General features: G+C 43.4%; 1 protein-coding gene across 1 annotated transcript; it reads left to right on the forward strand.

Annotated features, from left to right (window-relative positions):
* The first annotated feature begins 413 nt into the window (after nucleotides 1–413).
* LOC306824984 (zinc finger homeobox protein 3-like) lies at nucleotides 414–20188 on the forward strand. Its single transcript, XM_079345441.1, has 11 exons — nucleotides 414–958; nucleotides 3112–4816; nucleotides 4910–5448; nucleotides 5594–5807; nucleotides 6401–6496; nucleotides 6639–6781; nucleotides 6919–7029; nucleotides 8512–8674; nucleotides 8847–13606; nucleotides 13723–14376; nucleotides 14500–20188. The coding sequence occupies exons 2-11, from the start codon at nucleotides 3148–3150 to the stop codon at nucleotides 14614–14616; spliced, it is 8466 nt and encodes a 2821-aa protein (XP_079201567.1). The 5' UTR covers nucleotides 414–958; nucleotides 3112–3147; the 3' UTR covers nucleotides 14617–20188.
* Nucleotides 20189–20204: the final 16 nt, after the last annotated feature.

Below are 20204 nucleotides of genomic sequence, written 5' to 3' on the forward strand. Positions count from 1 at the left end.
CTTGTGATAAGAGTCTAACCTTTCTGACGCAGAAAAGCAACTATAGCCTATAAACGAAAAATCAAAGTTTAGGTCAACACCTACATTTGTATATGGGCAATGATTTATCTTAAACAAACGGTCTGTGTTTTATTTGTTGGGCCAGGGCCCTGTAGTGTGTTTGTTCTTCCTAATAGTAAATACGGCAATTACTGCATGTCGCACTTTTTTGTCATCTATATTTGCCTTTCGACGCATATTGACTTTACTTTAGTGTTTAAATTGTCAATATAAACTCCACTATTTTATTTTATAGACAATGTGTTTTTATTTACGAATTATTTTTTATTTGTTTTAACTCACAGTGTTATCACCGAGATTAGGTTTGGTGTATGCTTCCTTTTTACATGTAATGTTAGAATTTAGCCATAATCATTTTGTAGGTAATTAAAATTCACCGTTTCAGGTGTAATTCTCGTACTTTAAAAAATATTTTGTTCTCCTAGACTTCTCTTAGCATCCGCTGAAGCCTCTCCCACTCGCTCTATTCCCCCTCTCTCTCTTTCTCTCTCTCGCGGAATCCTATTGATCCAAACGGGCTAATTAGCGGTGTCTGCGCAATTACGCACATGCGCACTAGGCGTAATCTCAGCCATTTTTTGAAGGAAACTAATTAACAGGAATAAAGAGCCAAGTGTTTTTCCCCCCACAGTGATCAGAACTCATTCTACCTCTGGAGCTCGCACAAACCCCTCCGTCCCCTATCTTCTGTTTACTACAGCCTATATGTAGCTTTAATTACTCTGTTGTTTGCTAACAACTTGGACCCCGCTGCTCTCTCCCTCTCCCCTTTTTTCCTCCTGGCTCCGTGAAACGCAGAGGGTCATTCATAAGGAATGAGTGGACTCTCTATGCGATTGTTTTCTGGACTACTACACATTCAGCGTACGGAGCTTTGTACCAGAGCCGCTGCAGAAATGTAAGTCTGTCATTTGTTTACGATATTAAAGAGACCTGGGAGGACCCAACCCGACGGTGGGGAGGAGAGGTTGCTTGGTCAGTGCAGCTTGCAATTCGTAAAAAAGCACGCTTTTGTTGATCTAGTTGAGTGTCGAGTCACCTGTTACTGGATACTAGACGCGATCGCTCTTGGTTTTGCCGGATCGGAGTGTGGTACGGTGCGGTCCACTGTAAACAAAGGCTGAAGTAGAGTGCAGGCTAAATGTTGGTCAGTGGCTTGACAACAGAGACAGGGAGTGAACTTCAAGTCGCTGCTCGTCCCGCATTCTTAAATGTCCCTCGGATAATGCCAGACAAAGTGCTTTACCTCAGACTGATGTAGGCTGTCTGTAATCCATTAGGTCCTCATGTGTTGAAAAATTAATTTGTCCATGTACAACTGTGTTGGTCCAGATCATATAATAAAAGTAGAAAAAAGAAGCATTACTAATGTACAGCCACACAACACTTCTGTCTTTCTCTTCTTCACCCCCTGTCTCTCCTTTCTCTCTATTCTTAAAACACACACACACACACACACACACACACACACACACACACACACACACACACCTTAGATACATACTTCTTACACTATTTGTGTGGTATCATACCTGACGTACAGAATCTTAATAACAAATATGTATATTGCTTTTTATGCTGCTCAATACAAACAGTCATTGTCAGTTGTTCTGTGTGTTTGCTTAATTGATATTATCTTGGTCTGTTTGCAGTGCAGAGTAGGATGTACACACATAAATGCACACACACGTTAAATGATGGTTTCCCGCACTTCTGATCGATAGAGAGCCAGAAATGTTTGTATAAATAGTTACATTGCCAATAGACCTGGGTTATTGATTACAGTGTAAATGAAAATCCTTATCAGATTAGAGAGTGTTCTCGGCTGCTGCTGGCAGGCAGGCGGACTCAGCCCCTCACCGCTACCCTGCGGGACAGTGGACAGCTGCAGTGGGCAAGGGTCTGTGGCCTGTGACATAAACACAGTACATTAAAGCACTATCAGAGTCCCCGATATGAGCCATATATCTTTAAGGTGCAAAGAGGGGAGAGGGGGTGGCTGCATGAGACAGAGGGAGGAAGGGGAAGGAGGAGGAGGTTGGTTAGTTGAAGGAGAAGGTGAAAGGGTACATTAAGGTCTCTCCTTGATTAAAAAAGGTCAGTAATGAGATTGTGGGACACACAGAGTAAGAGAGATGTATTTGTCTCACCTGTCAGGAGAAGAGGCCTGATTTGTGCATGAAGGTTTTTTTTTAAAAGCCTTTGTAGTAATGCAGGATGTGCTGATAATTCAGAATCTTTGTGAATTGTGATTGTTTAATATTTCTGAAATGTTAAGTTTTATAGTGTGATAAAATGTCATCAAACTATGTTAGAATTTAATACTTAAATAGCCCAGAAAATGCAGTATAACAATATACAGCTTTTTAACATTATTATAATTATTCTTATGCACTCCAATGTTATTGACTCTGATGCTTTATGCATAACGTTTCATTTTAAATTCATATAGCAATTAATAAATGTAAAAAATGTCAAATATTCATTCGTTTTAAGTCTATGAGAATATACAGTTGTTTATTATATTTTTGCCTTCCACTGTTTACCATGAGTTGTTAATTGGCTCCTGCCACAAAGAAATCCCCTTTTCCTCACATAATATCTTTGTACTAATGAACACCAAAAGAAGTAGACTGGATACACTAGCTTTAAAAATGGTTCTTTTATCAGCTTTTATCTAAGTGTGGCAATTTAGTGGAATCCCTTTAGCTCACAAGCTTTCAGTTCTTTATTTAATCCTATCCCCTGAGGAATATTACAGACCTCCTGCGTAGCCTTTACCCACATTCCTCTACCTAGTTTAGCGCTCATGCTATTGATTTTCCCATTAAGGGCTAACGCTAACCCCTGAGTAACTAGCCTCTGTATTGCGCATTGTGAAAGCAGTATTGAATAGATGCTATCTAGGGACTGTAATCAATGGCCTCCAACTGTTATGCAATAATATTTACATGACTCATGTATTTAATTTCTCCCTCTTTTTCTCCATTTCTCCCCTTTTTCTGTCTGCCCTGCTCTCTTATCCTCTTCCTCTCTATCTGAAACACACAGGTGGGGTAGCAATGCGTGGCAGCTGTAGCCTCTGGTATGGACAGTGAGGGAGGAGGAGGGGATGGAGGGGGAGGAGAGGATAGAGATGCTGACCTCAGTCCCCAGGCTTTATCTCTTCCTCTCCTGACCCTGGCGGTCAGTCCTGAGCAGGGGTCATCCTCTCATACCTCAGCCACAGCCCCTGCCAAAGAGCCCCTGACCCTGCCTCAGCAGCAGGAGGAGGAGGGCGTAGAGGGGTCCCAGGCTAGAGAGGAGACCCAGGGAGGGGTGCAAAAAAAAGAAGGCCGACATTTACAGGAGAATGGAGCGTGTCAAAAGCAGGGGATGAAAGAAGACTTTGGGGAGGGATATTTGTCAGGGCAAAGGAAGGAAGAAGCAAGGGTACATGGCGGTGTGGGAGAGGCGTCACTTACAAGGGGCCTCCCAGCAGCCCTTAGCAGCAGCAGCGGAGAGAAGGAAAAGGAAGAGGAGGAGGCCATCTCAAACCAAAGCCAAACCAAATCCAAATGTTCTTTATTACCTCAACAGAGCCAGCACAGCTCTTCTTCCAGCACTGCAAAGGCCAGTGGCACACTCGACAACAAAACAGCCGCCTCTCCAAAGCCCTCCCCCACTCCTTCCGACTCTCCAAAGCCCTCCCCTTTTCTTTCCACCTCTCCAAAGCACTTCACTTGTCCGTCCTCCTCTCCTACCCTGCTAAGCGAAACAGAGGTAAAAGACACTGAGGGAGATCAGGGCTGGATTTCTGGGTTTCCTCAGAGCTTTAAATCCCAGCACTCTACCCTGGCTTGTCCACTGGCAGGTATGGAGCCTGCCAGTACACCTGCTGAGGATGTTGGGCCTGCAGGGGTTCCTCACTCTTCCATATCCAGTGTAGATGGTGCCAAAGCTCCAGAACCAAATGACAGCCAGCTAGACACAGAAGTAGAAGACGAGAGGGACAAAGACGAAGAGCAGAAAGACGCTGTCCTTAAAAACCTCAACCCAGAACTTTCTCCTAATTCACTGACTAGTCACATGACCATAATGCACTCACGCAATTCCTGCAAGACGCTGAAATGCCCCAAGTGTAACTGGCACTATAAGTCACAGCATACACTGCAAGTCCATATGAAGGAGAAACATCCAGAGACAGGAGGCCAGTGTGTGTGTGGCGCCTCTGGGGGAAAGTGTGTATGTGGAGGTGCAACACGAGATGTGTGTGGATTCTGTAGTTCTGGGAAACCTCATCCTCGTTTGGCCCGTGGTGAAACCTACGCCTGTGGCTACAAGCCCTATCGCTGTGAGGTGTGTGATTATGCAACCTCATCGAAAGGCAACCTCAGCATACACATGCAGTCAGATAAACACCTTAATAACGTTCAAAATGGGGGACACTCGAATGGTCACCTGCCCACTTCTCACATTGCCAACAACAGCAGCTCCTCAAACGGTCACACAGTAGAAGAGCCTGCATACAAGCTCCCACTCTCTATTCCTTCGCCCACGGCCCAGCCTGCTAAGCTCACACCACCTGCACACTCCCACTCTCATGGTAAGCGGTGGCGGTGTGATGTGTGTGACTATGAGACCAGCATTGCCCGCAACCTGCGCATACACACCACCAGCGAGAAACACACACACAATATGCTGCGGCTACAGAGAGGTTACTATCTGTCTCATTGTAGAAGCCTTGCCCCACAGCTTAAAAACCTAAAAAACACAGGTGAGTCATCCATTCCATCTCTCCGTTTAATCCAAAGTAAAAGACTGAAAATGGTTTCAGATCTTGAAAGTTTTTTTTCTCTCTGTGTTTTAGGCGCTGAACTCTCCTTGAACATGCGACTGACCAGTCAACAAGTTGCAGAACAGTCAGTCACCCTTGGGTCTGCACTGACTCCCTCTCCGTCCCCCTCTCCCTCCCCACCTCCAGCACCAGATCTTTCCCCGACTGGACCTCTCTCCCAGGGAGTGTTTCAATGCCTTGTCTGCTCCTGTTTTTCAACTGACAGCTTAGAGTCCGTGGAGCAGCACCTGAACGTCACGCGCTCTCTGCCACAGTCTTTGTGGTGCTCCCTGGTTGCAGGTGGCTGCCACTGCAGGCTATGCGGATACACCACCCCACTGAGAGCTAACTTCTCCTTACACTGCCAGACTGACAGACACCGTATACGGTACCAGCTTGCTGCTCACCTGCAGGAGGGTGGAGACAGGGGTCAGGAGGGTGAGGCCCTTATTGCTAAGGGCAATCCTGTCCAGCTGAGGTGCAACCTATGTGACTGCGTGACCAGCAGTTTGGAGAAGTTACGAGGTCATTCCCTCGGTTCACACCACAAGGCCAGCGTCCGAGTTTACCGAGTCAGTACACAATCATTTTGTCTTAAGCCCCAACATGTACCATCATGTCTGAAAACTCTACCTATTTATATCTGTATTTAGGAATTCATCATAATCGCACTAAATGCATTAGTCAAATGTTTTCCTTTCCTCCTCATTATTTCAGTTTCTGCAGCAGTATGATGGTGAGGTAGATGGTGGTTCGTGGCTGTTCCATTGCCTCCTATGCAACCACTCGTCGTCTTCTAAACTCCAAGTACTGAAACACAGTCAAACTGCAACACATCAACAGAGGGAAGGGCTACTACAGCTGCAACCTATGGGCGGTGAGGAGCTGGCAGCCATTTTTACCATCAGGAAAATCCCTGATGGTGACCAAGGTAAGAATATGAGCTTTGTGGCTGTGATTTCATGTGTGGGCTGCATCAGTGAGAAAACCAGAGATTGAGATGAAAAGGGTGAGGAAAAAGAGCTATGGGTGTTGCTGAGATATTGATCAAGTAAATTGATTAGTCAATACACATCCTTGTTATATCCTCAATAACCCCTGACAACAGCTAACTAGCACCTGCTAATCAATGGAGCAGTTTGCTCTAGACATGAATCAGAGAGGTGAAGGCGAGTAAATGTTTGCAGCTTGTTCGAGGTGAAATTAAATGACAAGTCTTCACTTCAAATGTGGACATATGGTAACCCGTGATTTGTCTCTGTTCTGATTAAGACTTATTGAGGTGGATTCATGTGCTGTAAGTCTATATTATGTTGACTCCACCATGAGAAGAATCTAATGGAGAATCAATGATTAATCAATAGTTTATGGGTGCACACGAGGAATTAGGTAGGGCCCAAAGACAAGTTTATTTTAAGGACGCTGTCTGGAGAATAATACAAACTACAATTAGTCTGAGAGTTGAAAAGAACATATTATATACAGCACAAGGTTTTTGTAAAACAAAGATCTGTCTTGTCCCAGGAGAGTTCAGCGAGGATATTGAAACTTCCAGTGAGACCACCACTGGTCCTTTGGACACAACCAAAGACAAATGTATCTTGATTTCCGAGGAGACAGGTATGGATGGATGTTTTATCATGAATTAAAATTACACCTTTAAATCCCAGCATTCTACCAGGCCTCACACAATCATAGTACATTGATAGATGGCATACACAGTTTATAACATTCTGCTAACATGTTCATAATTACTTTTTAGTGAAAGCAGAAAATAAAGTGAAGGAAAGAGAACAGAGGGATTCATTTCCCTCAGTCAAGCGCTCATCCTCTGAACACGAGGAACTGGAAATCCCCATCTCAACCAAACGCCCCAGACTACACCAGCAAAATGAGAACCAGCAGGTGATACATTTAAGTGTAACATAAATCACAATAAATGCAGTTTGAAATCTTTGTGCTGCCACAAAACACTGCACATGAACGCTCTCTTGGAGCCTTTTCATGCAACGCTTTAACCGTTTTTGTCTCCTCTCTCTAAGACTGTCCAGTGCCCTTTGTGCCAGGTCAACCTCCAATACAAGAGCCTTCAGCAGCATCTCACACGTGTTCACAGTGTGGCCGAGGACTGTGTAGACAAGCTCATCAGCACAGTAAGTGTATGCAAGCAAGTGTGTGTTTGTTGTATTTGCGTAAGTCAGAAAGTAGAAGAAAATGAGAAGGCAAAGCAGTGGGGGATGGGGTAGAGTGAAATGTAGGGAGACAATTCCATTAAGAAAGCACCAGAGAGAAAGGCAGGGCTTTTTTTAATGCATGTTTAAGTAGCTCCCCGCTATCATCTTTGATGCAGCCGTGCATTCTGTGTGTATGTGTATGTGTGTCTTTTAGAGTGGAGGAGAGAGGTTTTGACTGAGTGAGTGAGGGGAAAGCCAGTCTTTCTATAATGCATGTTTAAGTAGCCCTCTATTACCAGAAGTGCAGTCAAGCTAAAAAGGGGCCCCCATGCTTTTTACTGTGTCTCTCCAACTAACAAAGACTGGTCATCTATCCACATCACCATCCTCCATCTCCCTGGCCCGTATGCTAAGTGGCCTTTGTCTCATGCGCTCTTCGCCTCCTCTTGACTGACTGCTTTTCACCCTTTCCTCCCTCTGCTGTCCCTTTCCCCCCCCCCCAAAACTACTCCTATCATTTCTATTCAGCAATCTCTGTTCCTGCCCCTCCCTTCTGTCTCCCAAGCTCTCTCCCAATTTCTTATGCATTACCCCTCCCTTACCCAGTCTCTCTCTCCAAATCAGTTTTTTGTTCATTGCCCCATACTTCCTCACTCGTTTTCACGGCTCCCTCTCTTTTTCATATTCTCTCACCCTCACCCCTTCCAATCAGTGTCCTCCCTCCTTCCCTCTTACCCCTCCCTCACTCTCTCTGATAGTAATTGAGGTTCATTAATTCAGACTGAGGTGATGATGGCCATTATGTACCTTGCTTTCCAATTACGCTCTCTAGATTAAGCCTGACCTTCAGTTTTCTCTGCAGTGTGTGTGTGTGGTTGTTCTTCTCTCTCGCTCTCTCTCATGAAGCTGTTATTCAGAGAAAACTCTTGTCATGTGAATCTCATCTTTAGCTGTCCGTTCTTTCCTTAGGGTAGCTAGCTGTTTGCATAGATATAGTATTTGGTCTCTGTGCTTGAAGCTGTGAAGATGGAGGTTTCTTTATATGAAGAATGAATTTGAATAAATTTGTTATTCAGCTCAGTAAAGTTTTATTAAACCCTTGGGGCACATTAAAGGGTGCCGTAGGAGCTTAAGGGCAGAACCTGCATATCTCGACCATATACACTTATTTCTACATTGATGTGCCCTCCTGTATAGCCTGCTGTGCAGGCAGGTGCAAGATATAAAGATGCACTTAAATATTCCCCCTTGAATGTTGGTTGATATTAGGACAGGGTGCACGGATACTCCACATTTATACATCTTTATCTTCAGTTGCTCTTATGCTGTGCAATTAAACATGTTTAATTAACAATGTGACTTTTTCTTGAAATCTGAATTAGAAAAACAACGGTAAGGGAAACTTTTAATCAAAATAAAAATACAAAGAAAAGGCTGAAAAAGTTTGTTTTCTCCTTACAGGTCACACCAGTAAAGGAACAAGTGCCACCTCCGCTGCAGACAGAACAACAAGCAAAGTTGTGCGCAGATGAAAGTGTGACAAATACACCCCCCACAATTAACAATGTAGTTTGTTCCATTACTGCTAATGCCATAGACCCAGTTGATTCAAAGAAAGACAAAGGTTTGTAAAATTGCCTAAACATAAACCCTAGTTTATCCTAGATAATAACAAATGCATAATAAATATCAAGCTTGTTGTGGTAATTAATTTAATACACATTGTCTTGTCAGCCATCTAACATTTTTAAACTAATAAGTCATTTTAACTTGTGACTATTTTCCTGTATTTGCAGGAATTTTAGTTGAAAATGGAACTTTAGCTGAAAATGCTGAAGAAGTAGTAGCCACACCCAAAGATGTCACAGCTCTACTCACCCCACCCCTTGAAGACAACACCAATCACCATTCTAATGGCAGACTGGCTCCTCAGTCCCCATCTCAGTTCCCCCCTTCTTCTCCACCCAGCTCCCCAGCCAGCGACCCCCCTCCCCTTTCTGATCGCCATGGTTACCGTTTTCGTTGCAGCAGGTGCAGCCTGGCGTTCCCCACTCACGAGAAGCTCCAGCTGCACTGGCAGTACCATGCCATGAGGGCGGCGACAGAGTGTCCCATCTGTTCAAGACAATGCCGCAGTCAGGAGGCTCTGCAGAGACACATGCAGAACACACACTCACAGCTGGACAACACACAGGGGCTGAATATACTTCCAACGCCTCATACTACACAGTTCATGGAGATTAACAAGAGTTCATTTCAACAAGATTTAAGTTTATCACCTCAAGTGGGTCAAGAAGCAGGAGAGGCTGAAGATGAGGACATAGAGGAGGAGGAAGCTGCTGACATGAATAGAAAGGAGGAAACAAAAGAAGGAATACAATTTGATGAGAAGGATATGATTGATGAAATTGACGGAAGTGAGGAGGAATTAACTGAGCTAGAAAAAGGGTTGCATGGTGAGATCAGATCAGAACCTAGTTCCAACTCTCCTGTCAAAAGGTGCTCAAACCCCACAATGGACCGCTACCTTGATCCAACGAGGCCCTATAAATGCACAATATGCTCTGAATCTTTTACACAGAAAACTATTCTTCTGGTCCACTATAACTCTGTTTCTCATCTTCATCGGGCCAGACGAGCCCTACAGGACTCTGGCACATGTGCTACTGCCCCCGAGGCTCCGCGTGGCCCAGATCCTAGACCCTACCGCTGCCGATTGTGTGGAGTGGGCTACAGCCAGAGCTCTACATTGGACATACATCTTCGCTCTGTCCTACATCAGACCAGAGCTCGTGCTGCCCAGAATTCAGCACCACAGACCCCAGCAGCTAGTGTAGCTGCTCCTGTGTCAGTCTCCACTACTACTACTCAGGCTGCTACCGCAAGAGAAGACAAAATATCCAGGGGTTTTACTAAGAAGCCAAATGTTAGCAGTTCAACCTCCTCGCTATTCCCAGGTGTACCAGCTGAGGCCCAGTCAACCCTCCCTAAACCAAGTGACAACCAGCAAGTTAAAAAGAGAGTGGCAGAGCTTCTGGCATCTAGAAACCAGCTTATGCTAATACAACAGCAACAATTAGCTCAGGCACAGGCCCAAGCTCAGTTACAACAACAAACAGCCCTTCTCCAGTCACATTTATTACAGCACCTTCCCTTAGGGCCAGAGAATCTCCTACAACAGCACTTTTCCCTGACGGCAGACAACTTACTCAATCTGCAGCAGCAACTTCTTCTTCCCTTTTACTTGTCGGGAGACATGAAGCTTAACTCAGATATAACTGTTAAGAACCCAGAACTTAGTCAGTTAATATCTGACAATTCCATCCCAAATTATCAAGTTGACAACGAAGCTAAGGGGGAGTTTCAGCCTAAAATAAATGAGAAACAAATACAGAGACAACATTTAAACCCAGTTTTTGGCCACGCTAAGGATCCTGTGCAACTTGAAGCCATTGTAGAAGCAGGCTACTGTGGGTCCTTCGTAAACAACACTGAAACCGGCACTTCCAGCCATGTAGAAGGAAAGGAAAAAATGCCTGTTTTTAGTGTTAAAAATGATGGCCAAAAGAGAGAAACAGATCCTTCCCCATGTGATGTTCTTGGACTGCAATGCCCCCCTCCTAGAATTCCCTATGCCTCAGTAAATGGCGAGCCTCTTAGAGCACTGCTGCAAAGTTATGGCTTTGAGCTGGCACTGCAATATATACAAAGTAGACACAGAAACCAGCAGCAGATATCAACTCATGTGATACCAGATAAACAGGAGTACTCTGATAACAAAGAGATAGGGGTGTTGTCAGAGGAGAAAAGAGAAAAGATTTTTGTATTACAAGATGTAAGGCTGGAAGGCTGTAACAATGATAAGGTCAAAGTAGAATTCAATGGAGGGACTGAAGACTTGCCACAAGATGAAGGGCAGAAAAAAGAAGCGGAATCTGGAAAAAAAGAGAAAGTATGCTGTGGAAGAGGAAAGAAGTGCAGAGACTGTGGCAAGTTTTTTTCAGATGCCTTGATCTTGAAAAGTCACCAGGAGTACATTCACAGGTCTCTGTTTCCAACAGCTGCATTGGAGAGGTTTTCCAAAGAATACCGGCTGCAGTATGACCAGATGTACCCTCTCCCACAGCCTAAATCTGGAGATGTATCTGCTTGTTCCAAAGCTGCAGTTCAAGCTCCATCCTCAGAATCAGAAACTTCAATAGAAACAGTTAGACCTCAAGTTCAAACACTTGAACCCTTACCCTCAACCTCAGTTTCAGAACTCACACCAGCTTCAGACCCATCATCAACTGCCCCTCCTCTTCCTTCTTCTCCAGTACATTCACAACCTCAAGATTTGTCACAAGAGGTGCTCAACCCAAGCACATCTGCCACAGTTACTTCTCAAACCACCTCCCAGGCTACCTCCATACCTCTTTCATTACCAATGCTTTCTCTTCCCTTGCCTCAGCTCCCTATGCCTCCACTGACATTGCCTAAACTTCCCCTACCCCCTATTCCTTTTCCGATGGAGCTACCTCTCCTCTCTCCAGTTGTAATGCAGTCAGTAGCTCTCCAGTCCAAATCTTGGTTAGACTCAAATGTGAACCCTGAGTTGGTAAAACTCTACCAATCTCAACTGAACCCAGCACTGCTTGGTCAACAGCCACAGCTTAATCCAGCTTTGCTCACCCAGCAACCTCAGCTCAGTCCAGTTTTGCAAATTCAGCCCCCACAGCTCAATCCTGTGCTGCTTGGTCAAAAATCCCAACCAAACCCTATCCAAACAGGACAACAACCCCAAGTGAGCCCAACAATACTTGAGGGGGGTAAGAGAACCCGAACCCGAATCTCTGAGGAGCAGCTGACTGTTCTGAAGAAACACTTCGACATTAACAGCCTCCCCAGTGATGAAGAGATCAACAAGATGTCTGCTTTGGCTGGTCTGCCACACAAAGTCATCAAACACTGGTTTCGCAACACCCTATTTAAAGAGCGCCAGCGAGACAAGGATTCTCCTTATAATTTTAATAATCCCCCAACCATTGCCCTGGAGGAGACCAGGAAAGAAATAGAATCCCAGCCTTTGTCAATTTCCCCATGTTCACTATCCCCAGGCCTTACATCCAACATTTCCCCACAGCCCCAGACAACTGACATCCAGAGAGAAGAGCCCCATAGGGGAAGACGCTCTTCCCGTACCCGCTTTACAGAACATCAACTGGAGACCTTGCAAGGGGTGTTTGAGGCCACACCCTACCCCAGAGAGGAAGAATATGACAGGTTGTCTGCCATGTTGTCTCTTCCTAACAGAATCATTGTTGTATGGTTCCAAAATGCTAGGCAAAGAGCACGCAAAAATCAAGACCGTGGGAATGATGATGGATCAGAAGGTAAAAACCAGCATCCCAACATTCACAGACAGAAAAATGGTAGCCACAAGAATGAAGATTATGATAATGATGATAACAGCTGTGGTGATGGACAACATAATGAATTGCAAAATGAAAACTCCATGGATCTGACGTATGAGTATTACACCCACCCAGATTCACCTTTTATGGATTCAGCCTCTTCCTGCCCAGAGAATGAGCATCCAACAGCCAAGAGTGAATCAACACCTGTTACTGGCAACCAAGAAGATAAAATAGTTCCGCATCTTGAAAACACCAACACGGATTTTGTTCAAACTCAAAGTGGCATTTCAGATGCAGAAATTAAGCATAAGGAAATTGTTCTGGCTTTAAAAACAGATTCCTCTCCAAAACTCGAGCCCAACCTGCAGCCCAAAAGTACTGCAGAAAATCCTGCTCCTGGCTCTTCCTCCTCTTCACAAAAAAATGAATCCGCTATCCCCTCCACGGTTCATTCCAGCCAAGGGCGGATACACAGCCCCCTTTCTGATCAAGCTGCTGATACAACAAGCCTCCCTGCTCCTCCAGAGCCAGAAAAAAGCCACAAGCTGCCTGATTCTAACTCTGGTTTAGCCACAGAAGTTCAGCCAAAAGTACAGCTTCAACCCCAAACCCAGGCTCAGTTTCAGTGCACTCTTTGTCCAATGTCATTGCCATCATTCCAGTTGTGGCAGGAGCATCAGACTAGGCACCTCCTGGCAGCTCAGTCCCAGGTTCAATTCCTCCACTCTGGCTTCCCAGAACGATCCATGCCTTATATGATGCTTCACCCCAACCACACCCTGATGGCAAGCCAAATGCTTTCAGGTGCTATGTCTCAAATGCACCCTAACCCAACACATCCTATGATGTCACACTTAAACAGCATACAATATAAGAACACTCTCTCTGAACACTCAAGTAGCTCCCTCACCAGCCTCTCTCAAACTTCACTGTCTACCATGAAGCAGAATTCAAAAATGATATCAGAGGGCAGTTTTGAAGTTCAAAGAAGTAATAGAGAAATTGATGAAGAACAACGAAGGGATAAGCGGCAGAGAACAACGATCACCCCAGAGCAGCTTGAAGTGTTGTATCAGCGTTACAGCATGGACTCCAACCCCACCAGAGGTGTCTTGGAAAGCATTGCACGGGATGTAGGCCTCACAAGACGTGTGGTTCAGGTACTTTATGAATGTTTATTGCATATAAATGTATTTTTGAAAAACTTGAAATCAATACATAAAAATTAACAAATGCTTTAATGTCATTTTAAAATATACTCATATTTCATCTACAGGTTTGGTTTCAGAATACACGTGCCAGAGAGAGAAAAGGACAGTTTCGTTCACTTGGGCCAGGATCCAATTTCAGCTTGGGTTTCAACCATCTGCGCTGCCCGTTTTGCCGGGCTCTGTTTAAGGTTAAAAGTGCTCTGGATGCCCATATGAGGTCACGCCACTGGAGTGAGGCTGAAAGAGCAGGCTATAACTTATCAATGAATAATGGATCTAATGGGCAGATTGGGATGTCATCTGTTATGGACAGACCTGGCCCCTCTGTCTCCTTTTACCCAAACCATGGCATTACCATCAGCAACAACCAATTAACTGTGAAGCCATCTGTGACCTCCTTGTCTTCGACCACTGATTTGAAAAACCCAGAGGAGGAGGATGATTATGAAGAAGATGAAGAAGAGTATCCATGTGAAGAGGGTTCCAGTTTGGCTGACCAAGGTTCTCCTAGTCCTGACGGATCTGGGGGTCCTGCTGCAGAATGGGGTGAAACACAAACTCTGCAGCAGCAGAACCATCTGCAGCAGCGCCAAAGGACACAGATGAGCCACTACCAGGTAATGCAGCTTCGAGACTTCTACAGGAGCCACCGCAACCCTAATCGACATGAGTGTGAGGCACTTGGCCAGGAGTTGGGACTACCTCACCGTGTGGTACAGGTAAATGTTGTAAACATTTATTAATAATAATCAAATAAAAGACAGTTAAAAAACATGTTTTAGAAGAACTGAGTCTTAAATAGATAATGACCCCTTTAAAAATATATATTTTTTATTTTGCAGGTGTGGTTCCAGAATGCCAGAGCCAAGGAGAAAAGAGCCAGGAGCCTGAGCTCTGATGCTGCAGAGAGAGAGCAGGCGGAACTGTCCGCAGGGGCAGCGGAGAGAGACAGAGCTTAGAGAGACAGACTATGATTCCCTCTCACACACCCTTCTTGAAACCTCTCCTGTTCCTGTCAACCTCTACACATATTTCCTGCCCACCTTTGCTGCCAAATCTGTCACCCGAACACCCCAAAGATGCAGAGCCTTCTTGGCCCAAAGAACAACTCTCAACTTTTAGTAGGAGAGAGCCCAAACCAAGTCCTCTCAACAACAGCTTTCTTCTTTTCACTCTCCTCCAAAACTTGTTCTGGTCTGAACTCTCTTGTCAAAAAAGAGCCTGTCAGACACCTTACTACAACCAAACACCACCTTGTTAAACCAACCAGATGCCACAGAGGCCAAAGAGCATTCTCCAAGTATGTGACCTCACTGCCCAGCTAGACCTGCAGTCTACCTCTCGGTCTGCATGACAGACTCACAGTGGGCCCTCCAACTGACAGTGCTAGATGATTAGTTGTGTAGCATGTAGTGTCAGTCTGTAAGAGGCTGGAAAAGAAATTGTCAAAGAGATTTAGTGTAAATAGAAGGCTCCAAAAGATAAACTTGAAGAAGAACAAAGCTGTTAACAGTGACAGAAGATACAAAAAAAAAAAAAAAACTGAAAAATATCCTTGAAATAGATGGAGGTATTTGCATAGAGCTTTTGTAAAGACTGACTCAGATTCCAAAGCTCGTAACCAAAATTTTACGTCTGTGGATTTACTTTTAATATGTTTGTTTTCAATAACAAACTGCTGACAGAGCTGACGTCTGTATGGTGAATGGGGGAGATCTGCAGCTACTATATGGTAAGCCGAGTACCAAAAGACTGACACGGTGCTTGAATGCAGCTTCAAACCTCCGTAAGCCAATGATGAGTCTTCTGTTGTACATGTACACCTTCTATGTTTCTTTAGTGAATAACAGCCCAAATAGCACAGAACGAAAAAAGGCCAGTTTATCCTGAAAGGGGCAAACTATTTTTTATAGCACTCAACCATTATACTGTTTATGAAAACTTTAACCAAACTCAAATTGACATTGTGTGTGTTTAGTAATAGTTTCTTGATATAAATCTTATGAATTGAGATGAATTGTCTTGCTTCGATATAATAGTGTCATGATTGTGAAACGATTATGACAGCTTTGATGTGTTCAGGCAAGGTGACCTACTGCCTTTCTGTTCTATTTGAATATACCAATGGCTGACCAATGTTATGTGATTTAATGTAAAGCTTTCTATGCTCAGGTTTACAGCTCAATATGGCTTCACTTCTAATGTGATCCTAATACGGAACTTGTCTGTTTTTTTAAAAAAACAGAAGAGTCACGGTTCAAAATTCGACCAAGTATTACAAGATATCTGCAAAAACATCTCTGTATTGCAAAGATCTGAGCTTTTCACCTCTGAGTAATAGATTGTGACAAAAACCTTATTGAAACTAAAGTGTTTAATAATGTGAGGGGTAAATGTACAGTATTTAGCTTTTGTATGGTTGACTCAAGACTTCATTGGATGATTGAGACATAGCTCCCTTTTCCATTTACAGATAGGGGGCTATACTGCGCAAAGAAAAACTTTGGATGTTACTGATGTTATTTTTGTACACTTAATTTATTTCCCCTCTTTCTTCCTCCCTACTTACCTGCTTCCTTCTTTTTGTCTTGTGTTATTTTACAACCATTTCTTATTCTTACTGTAATAATGATAATATAACAATAATAGCTAAACAATACTTAATGCTTTAAGACATAAATCCAAAGACGTGATAATACTTTAACCATATGACCTACAAAAATAAGCGCTACTGTTTACTTGACGATGTATTGCTGTTTTTAAAGAAGGAAGGAGTCCCTATATTTAAGCTACTGTTTTCTGCCTCTCATAAGCACACTGGAGACTGTAACCAAAACCCCAAACTAGAGCCATGGCAGTCTGTAATATAGCGGTTAAAGAGTTTTACTTCTCTTAAGAAATGTTGCAGTTTTATTTTTCTTTCTTTTTTACCATAGTGTTAAACTTCAGCCCTTAAGGATGTCCAGTTTGCTGCTAATGTACTGTAGTTTCGAACGATACTGTAGAAAGATGCATGCTCTGATCGCTTTATCATTAGGCTTTAATGACTACAAACTGTAATGATACCTGTGATGCTGTTGATAAACTGCTCCTCTGTTATTCTGTTGAAAACATGTGGACATGTGGGGCTCAATTCCATCAGGTTTGTTTTTCAGTATTGTATTAATTAACTCTATTTAGAGAATTGAAAGGCATTCATAAAACCAGAATTATTTTTTCTAGCTTACATGGAAACCTGCTTGGGGCATTTACTTCTGAGAATACTTACAGAGATACTGCAAAGCTATTTGAAGGAGTTATGACCCCCAAACCCTTAACTGGGGTGTTTTTAGTCTTCTGTGTTGCAATGTCTCTAATTGATATTTCCAGCTATTACAACTTAGCTGAACTCTAACATCACAACCTACTTTTCAAAGGATGTGTACTTACTAACTCCTTTTAAGTTTTGTTCTTAAACCAATGTTTACGACAATACCAATGAGCTTTCTTCTGTACAGAAATGTGCATTCCAAATACCACAATTCAGTTTTTGTATACAGATTATGTTGAATTTTATTTCTCTCGTCTTTTCTTGCTCTTAGTGACTGTAATATGTACATATTGAGGTCCTCTATGGTGAAGGGACTCTGTTATCTTTACTGTAGGTAAAACTATTCTTTTATTTTTTCCTGGATATATTGTTGCCATAGTGATGACCAAAAAGATACCTGTGATGTGCACCTGTCCTTATGTCCTGCTCCAGTGGTGTAGTGTGTCTATACTGTCCCTTTCCCAAGGTCTCCCCTCTGTGTGTGTTTCTCTTCCCTTTCTCTCCCATACTCCACTGAGCTAAATAAAGTCTGCTTTGGTGCACGTTCTGGTCTCATCCCTTTGGTCTAACTGAGAAGCCATTTTGTGAGTGTTGTGGTATGTGCGGGTGTTCGTGTGTTCTAGGTTGAAGGTGCGATGGTGGTTTTGTCCTGCTGGAAATCTTTTGATGTGCAACTGTGTGTGTGTTGCTGTGTGTGCGTGTGTGCATGTGTTTGTGTGTGTGTGTGTAACAGAAATGTGTGGAAGGCGTTTGTTGAATAGAGCCATGACCTCTGGGGTCACTTCATTAATTACATTTCTGACATTCAGCCAGATGAGTTTCCTTTGTGACTAAATGATATGATGAATATTAACGACCTTGGATGAATTACACTGCTGCTTCTGCTGCTGCTTCTGATGATAATGTGTTTTACGACTCTGGGAGAGAGGGGACCAAAATTGCAAACTACAGCACATTTAGGATACACCAGTTTTCATATGCAACCTTTCAATGACCACGACATAGGTTGGAAAAGAAGATTTTATTATATTGTTCTGTTTGTTTTTTTGTTCATGTTGTGTTGGTGAGACTAAGTCCTAGATTGGAAAAACTGCAGAACAAAAAATGTGTTGCTCATTCACAGTCTTAAGCGCAAACATTAACAATACCTGTCACTTGCTCTCTACCACTAAGCCATCTCAAAAACATCTCAAAAATGTACCAACAGATTAAACACATCTGTGGAAAAAGGCCTGATTGGGGTTGCAGAAACAGACAAATAGATACAAGGGGAGAAGAACAGCAAAATAAACACAGAAGCTGCTTGAGATAGCTTTGCAGCTGATGATAGCCATCTTAGAAAGTCATCCTGATAAAGTGATCCCCCACCATTTCTCCTTCTCCCTGTCCTCCCCCTCTTAATCAAATGAGTACTGTGCAGCTGGTGGGGTTGCGGCAAAAAGGGGTACGAGTGTGTGCGCAGTGGTGTTGGAGGGGGGCTTGGAGGGATGGCGTGAAATTATTGCCTGCTGGTGTATATGTGTCGCTGGGGGTAGTAGGGTAGAGGGTTGGGTTGGGGTGTGGGGGGGTGTAATGTCATTGCCTGCTGGTGTATCTGTAGTGGGGGCTCATTTAGATTTAGATTGGTTATGTGAGGAGAGAACTGAAAGGCCAGCTCATGTTTATGCATGAATCCCAAAGCATGCTGCTGTGGTGGAGCCCCGAGTTAAAGAGACAGAACTGGAATACATTCACACCTTTAGACACAGCTCAGCTTCTTTGGATAAAGCTTCAGTGGACAATGTGCTATCAGATACATTTTAGACACTGTGTGGTTGAAGCCTGATTGTGGCATTGTCTGGATGCAATCTGATTACAAAACAATCCCAGTAAATACCACACTGCATCATTTAAACAAAACAAAAAATATTACAGGCACAGTCCAAGTGCTTTTAAGATTGTGTCCTAAATGTTGGCTCTGTACACTCTAGCTAGCTTATACAGAGCCAAAAACAGTTCATGGATGCTCCCCACATTAGAATCACTCCAACCCAAAGAGTAATCAGTAAATGTCTTTGAAGGAGAGTTTGTTCAGCACTTCATCAGGTATAAAGTGGTTTTTATTTGGAAATGTGGTCCCTATCCATCTTTTAAATGACTTTTTAATGGTCGTCACACCATCCTAATCAATCATTTAGCAGAGCTAGCCTGCAAGCGCAAATACACTCTATTTATAATTCTAACATTCTACTGCAAAAAATGACACTCTGTACTTCCTTAGGACCATACAAGAGTGAAATTGTCTTTTTAATTGTGTGGAAAAAAACTTTCCTTATTGACCTACTGTACAGAATCCAAGTCACAAATAAGCTTAATCTAACTTCACATTATACATGCTCTTTGTAGACTTTCATAAAAAGAATGCACAAGTTACCTTTATAAGAGTGGTTTTCCTTGATTTTTTTGGTGCACCCTTCCCCAGGCCGACACATTTTAAGTTGACCCCTCACCATCCCCCCTTCACACAGGCACACCCCTGCTGGCCCCTTGTCAGTACTTTACATCTATAATGAGATACAAATACGCATCAGCAGGACAGTGTCTACGCCACGCGTCACTGTGTGAATATTACTCACACTTATTAGCTGGATTATGTTAATCTTTACACTCTCTGCTCGCAGACAACAGACTCCCCATGATATGGGGGTGGTCACGGCAGTAAGCGTGTGTTAGCGTGTGTGTATGCGTATGGCTGTGTGTGTGTGCGCGTTGAAGTGATTGCCATGTTGTCAAACTGATCTGCATGTGAAAGGGCGGTCTAATTACATCACTTATGCAAATGAGAATTGCACGTATGTATGCACATACATACACACACAACCGACAGCTTACCACTAAGGTCAAAAAGACAGAGCTCGCTGTCCTCTTATTGACTAACATGGGCTGGCATCACCACCTGTCTGAGATGTCTTGACAGGATACGCAGAAGTTAAAATGAATGTTTTGATATACTCGTTCACACAAATTAGAAAGAAAAAGAGAGGATGGGTCAAGCTCCTAGTAGACTAAAGCACTTACACTGTTATTGGAAAATGTCCCACTACATATCCACTGATTAGTCTTTTTCTGACTGAAACATTGATAGTATCCCCGTTCGAATGACTGATTGAGTCTGACACATTTTAATTACGGCCAAATTAAATGAATCGGCTGGCGGACTATAAAACATTGCTGTTTAATAACGAGACCCTCCATTTG

This window comes from Symphodus melops (assembly GCF_947650265.1).
Source record: "Symphodus melops genome assembly, chromosome: 6".
Lineage (NCBI taxonomy): Eukaryota > Metazoa > Chordata > Actinopteri > Labriformes > Labridae > Symphodus > Symphodus melops.